Consider the following 14,096-nt stretch of genomic DNA (forward strand, 5'->3'; position numbering starts at 1 on the left):
TTCCCAACCTTTTCATGGTACGCAACAATGGAGAATGACGAAAAGGTGACAGACGCGTGGTATCTACAGGAAGATTTCCAGGTCAAGACAGAAAGAACAGACGAGACATCATTCTTGAGATAGTTGTTAGTTAGATTCGAATTACGTTTTCTCCATATTCTACTTTTAGTAGCCGTGATTAGACTATGAGGTCAGGATTGGACCAGTAATAATAGCATCAATAGTTTCTCACATCACGAGAGCCAATGGAACTTTTGTGATTTGAACAATATCATCTGACATTTTGATATTCCGTGCTTAATGTCCTCTTTTTGTTTTTACGCCAAAATCGTTATCTGCTCTACCCGCATGACCACGTGATTATGTTGGCCTTGAAAACAGACGTGAGCAGAGCCAACACACGTTGAAGAAAGCAGTTTCGACCCAGAGCCCCCCCAAAATTCTCCGAAGACGACCACCACAGGCAGCCGTCTGGTTCATCTCCTTCTCCCCATCTACCGGTAGCGCCACAGGGACAGAGTGTTGTGGCGCTTCCAAGTCTTGCGACGGCCAGCACGGGTCTTGTTGAACTTGTGACCCTTGTTGAGGCCGCGAGACTTCTTGCCGGTGGCGGTAAGGCCACGCGACTCGCGGTGCTTGTGCACCGGGTTGACGATCCAGTTGATGCGAGGATCGCGGCGAATTGCGGCGTGGTTGGGGTCGACGAGAATGACCTCGTAGTACTTGTACGTGGAGTCCTGGTTGACCCAGTACGAGTTCAGGACGCGCAGGTTACCGCAGCGGCGGCCAACACGCTCCTCGGCGGTGGACTTGAGCGAGCGCTGGTACTTGAGCTGGTTCACACCCTGGTTGGTAGGCTTGCCTGTGGAGAGAGGAGAGAAGGTGAGCAAGCGATCGGGCGAGACGGTGGGGGAACATCAATCGTTAACCTACCGAAAGTGGCACCCTTGGCAACCGGCTTCTTGCGGCCACCGCGGCGAACGCGCGCGCGGTAGATGACATAGCCCTGCTTGGCCTTGTATCCGAGGCGGCGGGCCTTGTCGGGGCGCGACGGGCGGGAAGCGCGGTGGATGACGTTCAGCTGGCGGTACTATTCACAAAAAACACTCTCAGCACAAAAGTTCTTGATCAACGAGTGTTTGTGATGGACGGCGTCGTGGAGGAGCAGGGAGAGCCAGGGAGAAAGAAGACCCGAGCGAGGATGAAAGGCAGGTCGCACAGAAAAGCTGGCAAAAACTTTTCTCTTTGGTTCTGTCTTTTTCCCCTCACTTCAAGTTTTATCTTCCTGGTCCTCGATGCACTCCAACGACACTCGGCCTCTGCCATTCGTCTTCGGGTATTGTTCTTCGGATTGAAAATTCGGTTCAACGTACTTCCCAGCAGCGGACACGGAGGAGGAAACGCAGCACATCCGACTGCTTGCGCTTCTGGAGCTCTTCGACGTACTTGAGGGCACCCATCGTGACTACAGAATTGATGCGGATGGTGAGCAAGATACAAGACAAGACCAGACAGTCAAAGAATGTTGCGACAAGATGATGCAAGACACAGAAGCCGAATCAGCTGTTGGGGAGGGGGGAGCACAAACCTAAGTTCTCTGAAATGAACAGTGATGGTAATTGTTTGAACAGAGGATGCAAAACGAGAACCCAAAAGTCTCGACACGAAGAGGAGCCGCCACAATTTTCTTAGTTGCCAATTTTTTGGCCGTTTTTTTTCTGGCCAAAGTGCGGTCAGCCCTAATCGTACTGCACTAGTCCTGAAGAAGAAGATAATGACTAATATTATTAATAGCCACCGCGATAAGTATTTTCCATTTCCGTCAATTCAAATCGCAAGTTTTTGTCGGCAAAAACAAGGAACATGTATCGTGTGACGCATCACGTGATGACTCTCTAAAGGTCCATATGCGGATGTTTTGGATAACAACCTGTTGCCTTCAAAACTCGAGCAACGTACAGAGTAAAAACACTTGATGGGGCTTCCGCTCTGACACGGTACTTGTAGTCGCCTTGAATTATTATGCTACTCACCAGTGACGAGTACGTTACCGAGAAGAAAAAGGCAGGTCTAATTCCTAAAGAGATTTCCGCTCCAACGAGTCCTGGCGCGAGATATTGCTGAAGGAGGCAAAGTAGGAGTAGACTGCACCAAAGAAAGCAACATTCTGACACAAGGCTAGCCTGTTTAGGAAGTTATTTCAACTACTACCGCGTATCTTCCAGTTATCTCCTGGGCTATGTATCTTGATAGAGATTTAGATAAAGACGGCCGCCTTAGTTGTCTAAACGGGAACTCTCCGGATGTCTGCTACCGAATCAAGTTGGTAATTCAGACGATAGAAGCGGCTTAACTTGCATATAGCCGACACCCAGCACTCATCTAGCGCGATGGCAGCTGTCCTCTGCCCATAGCCTCGAAGTACTCACCATGGCTCCGAAACGTGTTCTTTGCGGCTACGGCATTGACGTCGATGCCGTGGCGAACTGGGTATATATGCGCATTTGACAGAGCTTTGCTGCCCTTGACAGGCTGCATGCATACTGACGGTGAAGGGAGCCTGCCAGATCAACACCTGTGACGGTTCAAAGCAAACCCGCACAAACGTCTCGCGCGGTATCTATGGAGCGACGGTGGGCATCGACCGGCTGCTGAAGCTGTTTGGCAAGTACAGCATCAAGGCAGCTGGTTTATGCCGGCACACAGCATCGAGTCGTTTCTGGCCCAGCTGACCAAGGTGCGAGATGCCGGCCATGAGATCGGCCTGCACGGCTACACGCACGAGTATCCGTCGGACCTGAGCGAGGTGCAGCAGCGTGACGTGCTGGAGAAGTCGATCAAGGTGATGACCCGCTTCTGTGGCGGCAAGAAGCCGGTGGGATACACGGCGCCCGCCTGGGCGACGAGCAAGGAGCTCATCCCACATCTCGAGGAATACGGCATTATCTACGATCATTCCTTCATGCACCACGACTTCCAGATGTATTTCTGCCCCGACAGCAGCCACGACTGGGTCGAGACCAACTGTGCTCACGATGCCTCCACCTGGATGCGGCCCATGTCCAAGGTGAAGCCGTCGCAGGTGGTCGAGATCCCGGCCAACTGGCACCTGGACGACTGGCCGCCCTTGCAGCCGATCCTCGGCAAGCCCAGCCACGAATACATCGATACCGAGGTCATCTTTAGCCTCTAGAAGCAGCAGTTTGACTTTGCCTACCTTGAATACGACCAGTTCATCTTTCCCATCTCCATCCGTACGTGCTCTCGAGTCCTGCAGGGTGGACTGTCTCGTTGCGTGAGAACTGTAAGGCTGACCAGCGACATGCGTCATCGCAGACCCCCAGATCAGCGGGAAGCCCCACGTGGTCCTGCTGCACGAGCAGATGATCAAGTATATCAACTCGTTCGAGGGCGTCGAGTGGATGACCATGGCTGAGATGGCGCAGGAGTTCCTGCAGGGGAGAATTACTGGCGCCGCCGTCGAGGGCGGAGTAGACCTGTGAACGCTAGGCGGCCTGCTGTTGGGCTTTTTGTGCCAATTTTAGTCTGTCTCCGGGAAAAACTTCCAATCAGGACAGGACGCGATCCGGCGAGCTGAAATCCTGCGAGATAGTTCTAGCCTACACTAGCCTCAAGCGAGAGTAGTCGAATCCTTCGATAAAGGCTTCAGGAAGAGGAGTAAAAGTAGACACGCAGAAGACCGGGAATCTGTCTACCCGATTACGGGTATATTTTACGTCTAGTCACATCCTTCGTGCGTGGAAATTGTCTTTAAATGAGCATAACCTGGCGATGGTAATCTAGATACCTGTCTTCGCGACATCAAGCCTTTACACGATCCTACGACGGACGCCTACAACGCGCTGAGCACTTCCCTGCATTGCCTCTTCAACCAAAATCATGGCCAGGACAATATATGGGCCGACTTTGGCCTGTACGGCTACTGTACATGGGCACCCTATGAAATTGACAACAGCTCTATACTAAACCGATATTGGTAAGCAGTGATGAACGCGGTCCTGATCACGATGCGGTTATCAGTTTTTTCATGCTGCTGTTGTGGACTCTCTGACCGACCTCCAGCTCTTCATTTGAGGTTGGATACGATCCGGTCACAATTCTCAATTACGCCACAAGCGAGCCCCGTGATCTTTTCTCTGCGTCCGAAGCCAATCGCTTGAGGGTGCTTGCAAAGCCTCTGATCATCCACCTTATAGCCGCGGTCTTCGCTTGGGTGACACTGGCGACCGTAATTCTCTACATCAGGATCGGAACCCGTTCCGAGCTCATAGGCACCCTCCTCACATGCATTCTGACAATAATCGGGCTTGGTCTGGACACGGCATTGTTTGTCCCTATGAAGCACGCCATTTCTTCCTACGCCGATTATTCTGGCCTTTCTCATGCCTACTGGCTAGTCGTTGCCTCGGCTATAAGCACAGTGCTCGCCCTCATGCTTGTTGCGTATGAGCATTTTTCCATGCGAAGTTACGAACGCAATACAGTGACATATCGCAAAGTCGAGGAAGGCATTGCACCGGTTGAGATTTCTTTGGAGCCTCGAAAGAATTGGTAGATACTTGTTTGACACAAAAAAGGCTATGATGAAGACAGCGTCAGTTGTGCAAAATAAGACACTGGCACGAGATAGCACCAATCTAATGGTTTTGAAAACGTTGAAACTTGAGCCGCCAATAATACTGATTAGTGAGCCTGAAAATGCTATAAAAATTAATGGGACCAACACTGACACGCCGACAGCTCCTCCGAGAGCATCCAGGTCCGTGAGAAGTCCGCGAATTGACCGCCCGGACTTCTGTATAAACAGAAGTGGCGACATGGTCCAGACGCCTAGGACGGTGATGGCGATAAGTACAATGGACTGGCTCCAGAAAATCCGAGGCCACCAGGCTAGGGAGATTATGCCGCCGAAGACGAAGCCGGTAATAGCGCCAAAGGTAATGCTCTTACGCTTAGTCGAGTAGGACCGCCCAACGAGGGCGACGACTTTGGGCATCGTCATTACTAGGCCGATGCCCTCTTAGACTCGATATTCTATGCATGAAACGTGGGAAGAAATGACGGTGAGGTCAGCGACCAAAGACCATAAGCAGTACCACATAATACCGAGGTGAGAAGAATTTGGTGGCCGACTTCGTTTGCCAACTGCCCGCCAATAAGGATAACGGTGCCGATGGTTAGGCTATAGTTGGAGGTCAGCCAGGAAAGCTGGCCCAGTTTTGTGATGCCAGAGCACTCTCCGGATCACACCGACGGTAGCCAAGGTGCTTCCGAGGCCGACATGATTCGTGAACATGGCCGTGAAGACTGTTCTAAGAAAGAGTGCCTACCGCGACATTGAAAGGCTTTCTCCTGGATAGATATTTGTGTCTGGGTTATGTTGCTTGGCGAACTTAACATCTACGGACTTTCGTGTCAGCAAAACATCAATTCGACCAGAGCCCAATCGTCGGTTACTAACTAGACGGCTGTAGTCGTGAGGGGGCCGGAGGCGGTATCTCCTCCTCGACCTTTTCTGGAATATTGTATTTATACGATGCCTGTACGATCGATCGGCGGTGTCGTCGCACGGTTGAAAGTAGGTAAAATGGGTACAGAAGATTCCTTAAAGAGCTCATCTAAGTGTAAATTTGGAGTTGCCTACTGAGAAGCCTTAGAAAGATATTGGTAGCGTTTTCTATTGAGATTATATAGCTGAAGCTACATCCATTTGTAACAGAGAGTTCTCCTTCTACGGAATTTGACTAATGATCTCAACCACTTAAAGTGGCTGACCATAATGAGCAGAACCTATCTGGAATCATAGTTCCAATCAACAAAGGGACTTTCATGATTTTTCTGACGATATCGTTCTGACGATATCACAGAGACTATCAAGATTTCGCACAGAAATGTACGCGTATCAGATAGGTTTGTGTCTCTATGCTTGGGATCTCTAGGCTGATTTCAGATGATCAAAATCACGTGGTTTAGAGATCAGTTCACCTTAATTTGACCATCGGAACTCTCAGCAGTAAATACTGATCTCCGGAGACGTGGCCGCTATTGATTGAAACGATTAGGGTCGGCATACACTAATAAGTACCCCCGATCGAGGATTTTTCGACTTTGTACACTTTCATGAAGAAGCTTACATTCCCCCGATAGCCACCTTGGCTTACTCGTTGACGAATAAAACTGCTTGCTTCCAATGTAGATTTAGGCCAATTTGGGTCTAAACCAAAGCGAGTCCAGTGAACGCGCTACTGTGACCACCTAGAAAAGCATCTAAAGATGAAATCGGCTGAGAACCCGGTGTCAAGACAGAGGCTGAGTATGATACTATGTAAGAAGTAAGAAAGCTGCAGCAGGATCTTGCCAATTAGTTTCGTTTGCTTTTGTGATTTTCTTTTTAAAGCGGGTCTAGGAAACACGTATAGTTGACTGGCGGCTCCGCGGAGTTCGGAGCTAGAAAATCGACATCGCTATAGCTCCAGCTCCTGCCGTTGTGCTAAGATACCTTTTCTGACAAGAAGCACAGAAGTAAGCGTTCTAGATGGACATCATAGATTAGATAAAACGGACGAGCAGGATAAAGATACGAGATACTAGTCCCCTCCAGGGCTGTCGCGCAGTTCTGAAAGACGCCCCATACATTCTTCGTATAGGCCTGCGAAACATGTCGATTAAGGGAGCAAAAGTGTGATGAGAAACGACCCACATGCTTTCACTGCTCGATCTACAGCAGTGATTGCATATTGCGCGAAGATATGCAGAGTCGGTATGGGTCGTCTTCAAGATGCCACAAGCAAGTAATTTGCCGTTGTGCAGGTATACTGACTCCCGAGTTCAGGAACACGGCGAAGCCCAACAGAGGCGGACCGTCTGCGAAGCAGACTATTGCAGGTCGAGCACAACTGAAAGCAGTCTAGGCACAGGTGGACGAGTTGAAGGGCGCGTGTGTGCCGTCGTTGGCCAAGCAAAAAGGCAGCCAGCAGCCTTCTCAGCTATCCGAAACTGTCCCATTGATCGACAGTTATCTCGTAACGTAGAACACTGTGATTCCGCTTTTCGTCCGAGAAAACTTCAAGCAGACGTTTATGCATGGTACGAATGTCCGGCGGGATACGGAGTCGACGTGTGGGCATTGATAAACGTGGTGCTGGCAATGGAACTGCAGCGGTCTGAGCACGGCAAGCTCGGCGATGTCGTCCTGCAGCGGTGCATCGAGGAAGCGCAGTCGGCCGTAGGCAGCCTGATAGCGTAGGACCTGGGTTTCACGGCATCCAGGCTGTGCTGGGACTAGTAATGCTGTCCCAAGGCTGGATCTGCGGCCAACGGCAGTCTTGGCAGCAGTAGCCTTACAGCTAGCCTACAAGCTAAAGCTACACATCCGTGAAGATGCAGCCCCTGGATCCGTAGCTGAGGCGGATGGCGAGCCGAGTGTTCTGGATCACGTACACCCTCGGCAGAGAGATCGGCATCCGCACCGGCGATCCGTACCTGCTAAACAAAGGAAGCCTTGATGTCGATCCTCCCGATGGCTCGTATTATGATGGATGTGAGCTCAGCCACGAGCTGAGCACCGGTAGCGATCCGGCCTTTGACTGGGTTTCCGGTCGGATAGCGCTGGCCAACATCCAGGGCACGATAAATGAACTGGTTGTGTCGTTCTAGGCAAAAAGTCCTCGGAGGTAGCCAGGATGGCAAATTCTAGCCTCTCGACGACATACTGCAGCACTGGCTCGTGGCGATCTCCGAGGAACGCCACCCTCAGCACTATTTGCTGCAGGAAAACGTTCAACGGCGAGACTTTTTCTGCTGCTTTTCGCCTCATTCTTGTTTTCGCTCTTCGTCACTCATGGCGTCTTGCTGCACAACGACACATGAATGGACTAACTGACAGCATACAGCAGTAGTTACATCACTGCCTACCATGACTCTACCTATAGCATTTCGCAACTCCCGTTTCCGGTATATTTTGCTGCAAGTGGTGCGAGATTGCATGGCCAAGTTCCGTCTCGTCGACAGATCCGAGATAAGGCTCTTGGGTAAAATCTGTCCCCCACCCAAAGCGAATCGTATTGCACGCCACTCACATCCGTTAGTGCTATGCGGTGTGCTTATGTTTCATCGTCATGGTGGCTGGTGAGCTGGATGTTTCGCGAGACCGTAGCGTTGACACCTTACTAGACGATCCGTTGCAGGAAGAAGGACTGCATTCACGAGGAGACCAGGGACGAGAGGTTTAAGCGGCTCTACGGAGTGCCTTGCCTGTTTAGGACTGATCTTCCGGATACAGGAGTGGCGCCGCAGTGACGAACCTGATCAGCAGCAGGGGTCCCTCTATTTCTCGGTCACATACATGTAAGCGTCGGGATCAGCCTCTTGAAAAAGCCACTGATTTTCGTGGCAAGCAATATCATATGGTCTGACGTAACGATAACAAAATAACACACAATCCAAGCACGTCAACTCTGGCTAGCTACTTGGGCACAACCTGTCTGAGATCGCGCAGAACACTGGCCGTGCGAAGGATCCGCTCCAGAAGCTCTCTATACTCCCATCCGAGGGCTTCGGCAGCCAGGAGCGTGAGGCAGGCCTGGTCATCTCTACCAGGACGCCCGGGGCCTGTCATATTCTGTAGAAGATGCATGAGCGAGGGCTATGACGAAAGAGGGAGACTATACAACTGCCGATGCAGACAGACGTACCGGCTTTGTGTTGACGTCCAAGAGGGCAAACTTGGACGAGGCAGCATCACGATGACGACGGGCATCCACGCGGATGGGTGCAGTGGTGCCCAAGGCACGAGCAACGGCCTCGCACTCGCGCATGAGCGCGCGGTAGAGCGGATCCTTGTCGCTGTCGGAAACGGCGCGCGAGTTGGTCGACACGGCCACAGACCCGTTGGAGGGCGCGATGCCGTCTTCATGGTCGAACCGGGTGACCACGGGCAGTGCCCAATAGTCAGTCTTGCCGGCGACCGCGGGCGGCATGACCGTCACCGTGACCTCCTCGCCGGCGAGGAACTGCTCGATGAGAACATGCATGGTCTCGCTCTGCAGTTCGCGCACGTGGTCCTGCAGCTCGTCGGCCGTGTGGCACACCTTGACGCCATAGCTGCCACGGCCGCGCGCTGGCTTACCCACAACGGAATAGGCGATGCCCGGCAGCTCGTGCACGGCTGCTGGGTCTGTCGTAGCCGACAACGACCACGAGCGCGGCAGCGTGAAGCCGCCGAGGCCGCGCAGCAGCCTGTTGATGTAGTCCTTGTCATCGTAGCGCTCGACGGCTAGCGGGCCCTGACCGATTACCCGGACGCGGTCCTGGTACGCCCCGATGGCCGCCGATGTCTGCAGAGGGTGCGATGCAAACAGCACCGTGTTGGCCCACACGTGCGTTGCTCCTCGGCTCAGTGCCTCCAGGATGCCCTCTTCCGTGTCCGGAAAGGCCCAACCGTGATGGTCAGCCGGATCTGGATCGTCACGGGGCGTCACCACGTCAATGCCCTCGCTGCCCTGAAGGGCAAAGGCAATGTCGGCACCTGAGTCTTGGTAGCCTGTGTGTGTTAGTCTGCAGTCTGTAGCCTAGAGATGTGGCGTCTCGACATACCACCAGGCTTCATCGGCTTCTTCTCCCCATTGATGATCGGAGGCTCCAGCGCTTGGTACAGGACCGCAACGCGAACAGGACCATCTGCAAGCAAAGGCATGGCTGGAAACTGTATACAGAGTCTGAAAAGGTATGAAGATGGGAAAATGTATAAAGAAAGCCTGGACTATATGGCCGCCGGGGGTCTTGAACGTTTTGCCGTCTTGCTGTCTTAGGGATCCGTTTCTCTTTGTCCCAAAGTTTCAACGTCTCCTCGAGAGAAAGTTGTCGACTTTTTATACCCAGAAGACAGAGAGACTGTCGGAAGTGATCGGCGAGGCAGTGCCTCTGAACGGAGCTTCGTTCTTGATTTTCCATTCCTGATGCTCACATTGTGGTCCATGTACGTTATCTTTGCTAACGTAGATCGAGTACTTTTTGATTCTCGAAAGTACAAGTAACACACACACACGATCTTCTACATCTTCTGCGTATCTGTTTTTCCATAATCTGAACGACGTGATGTGATTGTGTATCTGCAGCCTTTCACATGAAGTGCGATCTGCACCGATTATTTTAGCGGCAAATGAGCCCAGGCCAACCCAACATGTTTTGTCTGCCGGTGCTGCCGGTTCCCAACCTGCATAATTATCCTTCTGTAAACAAGAGGGAGGGCGTGGGGATTGAGGCTGCCCACTGCAAGCAATAGCACAGCACGGTTGCATATGCTCATAACTGGAAGCTTTGATAACAAGGGATGCCGGATTTACAGCGAAAGCTTAAAGAACAGCAACTTACGGAAGCTCATCCTTCGCATCAGCGCACCTTCTCGTTTCTAACTAGGTTGTATTTCGTCTTTCCACTTCGCGTTCTTTCTTCGCCCTCCCTTCAGACACACGAGTGTGCTTCTATATCACATACATTCCTCTTTGGGAAATCCCGACAGCTGTTCGAGCTAGACTGCAGGCTAAGACGGCGACGGCGTGCTTGGCAGCTTACCCATCTCCCACGGCCTTTTCAGCCACGTGCTTCTGACAATATGGACCATCTTAGACAGAAGTGGGACAAGTCACCATGGCGCAGTTGGCTAGCGCGTAGGTCTCATTAATCCTGAGGTCGAGAGTTCGAGCCTCTCTGGTGACATTTTTTTGCCGGTTTCTTGCATCTTCACCTACCTTGCCCCAACTGGCTAGCTTTTGGAAGTCCGGACGGCACTGCAGAAGCACTTGGCGGAACATCAGATGATGGTCGTTAGGCGATTCGGGCGAACAGAGGGAGCGTCCAGTTATACGCTCCCATAAAAGCTTCAGATCAGGGGTCCTACTGAAAGTTGCTGGCTTATTCTGTAATGGAGACAGCACAAAACTGGCCTCTTCCAACTGCACTCAAGCGTGATAGCTTCTGTAGTAAGTAATTGTGATTAAAAGCTATTGCCTCAAGGGCGTGTTTCTCGTTTTGTGAAGATTCTGTCTGCGCTGGTATGACATCTGGTCTATTCGCCGGGAATCGTTCGTTCACTTCGTGGATAGTGCCCTATCTTCCTCGTTTCTCTCACTAGCCATGTAAAGGTCCGGCCAGGGAACAGACCACCTACATCGTCACGCGGACAGAGGAAACCGATCTGGTGCTTGCACTCCACACTCACCGATTCTGCTCTATTCGTGTTGTGTTGACTATTGTAGCACACCGACATGGAGTACTGCCAGGGTCCAATATTCAGCCTCACCTTTCGACACGTATTTTATGTCTATTATGCAATGGATCCCCTCGACGCTGCAAGTATTCCTAGAGGTCAAGCGCGGACCGATGCTCTAGAACAATGAGCGGCTTGGCTGCTTTCAAAGGGATTCATTTCTTTTATATGGTAACACAAAGGACTAGATGCATCAATACTCAGGCTTCCTGTGACGGCGAAAATCCAAGCAAATTCGTGTGATCAGATCAGGTCCCATAGCCGCTACAAGTTCTGCCACCTTGGACTTGAAACTGGTGCCATCCAGCACAGTGCCCTCTGACCAGACAACCAGAAACCTAATAGGAAATATGTCTGAGTGCATATTCGTCTGGATGGGAATTTCGCCCAGTGCAAGACCAGCCACAGTATCTAGAGGTGGAAGGCCTGGCATGTTGCTCATGAACAGCGGGTGATCGGATTCGGATTCGTCACTTGCGCTGTCTTGGCCATCCTCATAATCCAGATCGTCGCTAGTTTTGTCGTTACTATTGCAGTCGTCCTGTCTATCACCTCCGGCTGCCTTCCGATATGCCGTGGTATATTCACTGGCTGGACGGCCATTTTTTCCACCACAGCCTGCTCGACGCCGCTCTCTTGATAGACTGACATACGGGAATTTGTCAAAAAGGGCCAAGGATTCCTTGTCGAGCAGATCCCAATCCAGGGTTTCCGGATCCAGTACATACTGCGGTGCGTAATCGATCTTGTATCGCATTTTCGGGCAGCTGTGAATGTAAAAGCCAGAATACCACCACCGGTAGCCATGCTCACGAGCCAGGGCAATCTCTCTCAAGGCGCCCAGTTTTCCCGGGTTGTGCTGATGTATGGACTCATGATACAGAAAGTAAACCGCGCTCAGGGAATTAGGTAGCAGATCCAGAACTCCAATTGCGACCAGCCTTCCATCTAGACGGTAGCACTGGTGGAAGGAACCCAACTCCCGCGTGTGACCACTGCTGTCTGTCAAAGTCTCGCGGCGAAGTGGCGAGTTGCAAAGGAAAGAGGCAAACCCCTGACGCGTAATTTTCGACGGTGGCTCCTTGTGAACAATGCGCTGATAGTTCTCATACACAAGGTACTTTTCTTCCGTGAAAGTGTCAGGCTCCAGGGTTACCTCGAAGCGATGGTCTGGCATAGTGGACTCGGCCAGGGGACTTGTGTGGTCATCGGCATGCTCTTTCGGTACCTTCTCCGCCTGTTGTGCTTGCCCTTTTGAAACTAGTTGGCGTAAAGACAAAGGTGGGAGTCTGTTAATCTCCGCCTCGTGGATACGCTCAGCTAGGTCGAAGATCGTCTCCCGCCGCTTTGCTTCTTCCTTTGACCGAGGACAGAGCCGGGCCGCCTCTTTGGCATAGGCGTCGCCAATAACATAGCGGGTGAATCGATTGACAGCCTGGCGCTGGTCCCGGGTGGCCTGAAAGCTAGTTGAGTCGAGTCGAAGCGTATAGTGAGGACAGCACATATTCTTCTGGTTAGGACGGTAGAGAAGTGTCCCGGAACGCCTCCAACAGCGGTCGATCAGAGTCTGATAGAGGCTTGGGCTCAGAGAGTGGGATGAAGCATAGTACGAGAAACCTGCAGCGGACAGACCGATGATAAGATCAGACCAAATACCTACACGGCATCGAGGCTACAGGCACGAATATGGGATCACCGAGGCAGAAACCCCAACAAAGACCCAGGCAGCTTAGGCAAAAAGACGCCTAGAAGAAAGAGGGCAGCTTACGTTTATGGGGAGTTCCGTCCTTCTTTTCGCCATGACAGTAACCACATTGGTTAGAGTTGGAGTATCCTATGTGAGAATGTTAACGGATCAGGCATAATCGTTGTTACGCATACAACAAAGACACAACCATTGCTGAGGTTGGACAAAATGACAATACGGCTCGAAGCGTTTATTGGTTGTTTGGGATAAGTAAGCCTACGGTAAACCGCAAACGTGCAGGCTTCAGAAGGAGGATAAAGCCAGAAAGACAAAGCCAGAAAGGTGAGCGAACAGAATGGCAAGACGCAACATGCGCAGACATATATCTTCAAGTAAAGCGCAGGCTCTCACTTGCGCTCATGGCGAAGGCCGCCACCTGGGAGCAAGCCCAGCATAAACGAGCAGGGAGTAGTACAGCACGCGTGCATTTCAGCGCAAGTGTAATAACTGACCTCATCTCATGACTGACAGGTGAGGGAAAACGGGAGAGACAAACGAGACAAGAAGCTCCGAAGTGACGGGGACATGCGGACACGATGGTGGGGGTAAAGAAAGAGTGGAACGGCCAACGGATGGAGCCGATTAGGGCACGGGGATGGATGGTTGGATGAGAGCAGCCGCCACGACAGAAGATGAGGGAGATTTGGCAGAGAAAAGAATAGTAATGATGCAAACAAAGCAGTAAAACTCACCAATGGGCGTAATGTACGACCACCCGTCTTCAGGGGGCTGGGTGTAGATGCCGTCCATGACAGAGGCTGATTTCCGCACTCGTACTATGTATGCTGGTTTGGTAGGGAAAACAAGCTGTCGTGCAAGGCTGGGTAGCAACGAGAAAGACAAAGCCACCGGGTCCGCGTTTTCCAGGGCTGTGGGGACGGTGGAGAGGACCCTAGGTAATACTGGTAGCAAGACGATTTAGAAGAAGAATGGCCGTTTCAGTAACTAGCCCGGGCTAGCAGCTGTGTACGAGTATGATCGGGCAGTTGAACAGCTGGACTGTGTCGACAGGGCGGACGAGGCGTTGCGGATGGCGCGGACAGGAGCTGGGGGGGCAAAATG

The 14,096-nt window shown here is 51.8% G+C and overlaps 5 protein-coding genes across 5 annotated transcripts; 2 read left to right on the plus strand and 3 right to left on the minus strand.

Annotated features, from left to right (window-relative positions):
- Positions 1 to 494: 494 nt before the first annotated feature.
- Positions 495 to 1,460, minus strand: CMQ_1716 (60S ribosomal protein l15; the record flags this gene model as incomplete). The annotated part of the gene is made up of 3 exons (XM_014318795.1): positions 495 to 862; positions 934 to 1,090; positions 1,374 to 1,460. The coding sequence occupies 3 exons, from the start codon at positions 1,458 to 1,460 to the stop codon at positions 495 to 497; spliced, it is 612 nt and encodes a 203-aa protein (XP_014174270.1).
- A 970-nt stretch (positions 1,461 to 2,430) lies between these two features.
- Positions 2,431 to 3,503, plus strand: CMQ_418 (polysaccharide deacetylase family protein; the record flags this gene model as incomplete). The annotated part of the gene is made up of 4 exons (XM_014317497.1): positions 2,431 to 2,490; positions 2,675 to 3,175; positions 3,233 to 3,254; positions 3,337 to 3,503. The coding sequence occupies 4 exons, from the start codon at positions 2,431 to 2,433 to the stop codon at positions 3,501 to 3,503; spliced, it is 750 nt and encodes a 249-aa protein (XP_014172972.1).
- Positions 3,504 to 7,168: 3,665 nt separating this feature from the next.
- CMQ_717 (uncharacterized protein) lies at positions 7,169 to 7,677 on the plus strand (the record flags this gene model as incomplete). The annotated part of the gene is made up of 2 exons (XM_014317796.1): positions 7,169 to 7,263; positions 7,473 to 7,677. The coding sequence occupies 2 exons, from the start codon at positions 7,169 to 7,171 to the stop codon at positions 7,675 to 7,677; spliced, it is 300 nt and encodes a 99-aa protein (XP_014173271.1).
- Positions 7,678 to 8,485: 808 nt separating this feature from the next.
- Positions 8,486 to 9,715, minus strand: CMQ_693 (d-alanine ligase; the record flags this gene model as incomplete). The annotated part of the gene is made up of 3 exons (XM_014317772.1): positions 8,486 to 8,641; positions 8,715 to 9,562; positions 9,616 to 9,715. The coding sequence occupies 3 exons, from the start codon at positions 9,713 to 9,715 to the stop codon at positions 8,486 to 8,488; spliced, it is 1,104 nt and encodes a 367-aa protein (XP_014173247.1).
- A 1,765-nt stretch (positions 9,716 to 11,480) lies between these two features.
- CMQ_1481 (arginine-tRNA-protein transferase 1) lies at positions 11,481 to 12,791 on the minus strand (the record flags this gene model as incomplete). The annotated part of the gene is made up of 1 exon (XM_014318560.1): positions 11,481 to 12,791. One exon carries the CDS (start codon positions 12,789 to 12,791, stop codon positions 11,481 to 11,483), a length of 1,311 nt encoding a protein of 436 aa, XP_014174035.1.
- Between the last annotated feature and the right edge of the window lie 1,305 nt (positions 12,792 to 14,096).

Source organism: Grosmannia clavigera (genome assembly GCF_000143105.1).
Source record: "Grosmannia clavigera kw1407 unplaced genomic scaffold GCSC_140, whole genome shotgun sequence".
In the NCBI taxonomy this organism is placed as follows: domain Eukaryota; kingdom Fungi; phylum Ascomycota; class Sordariomycetes; order Ophiostomatales; family Ophiostomataceae; genus Leptographium; species Leptographium clavigerum.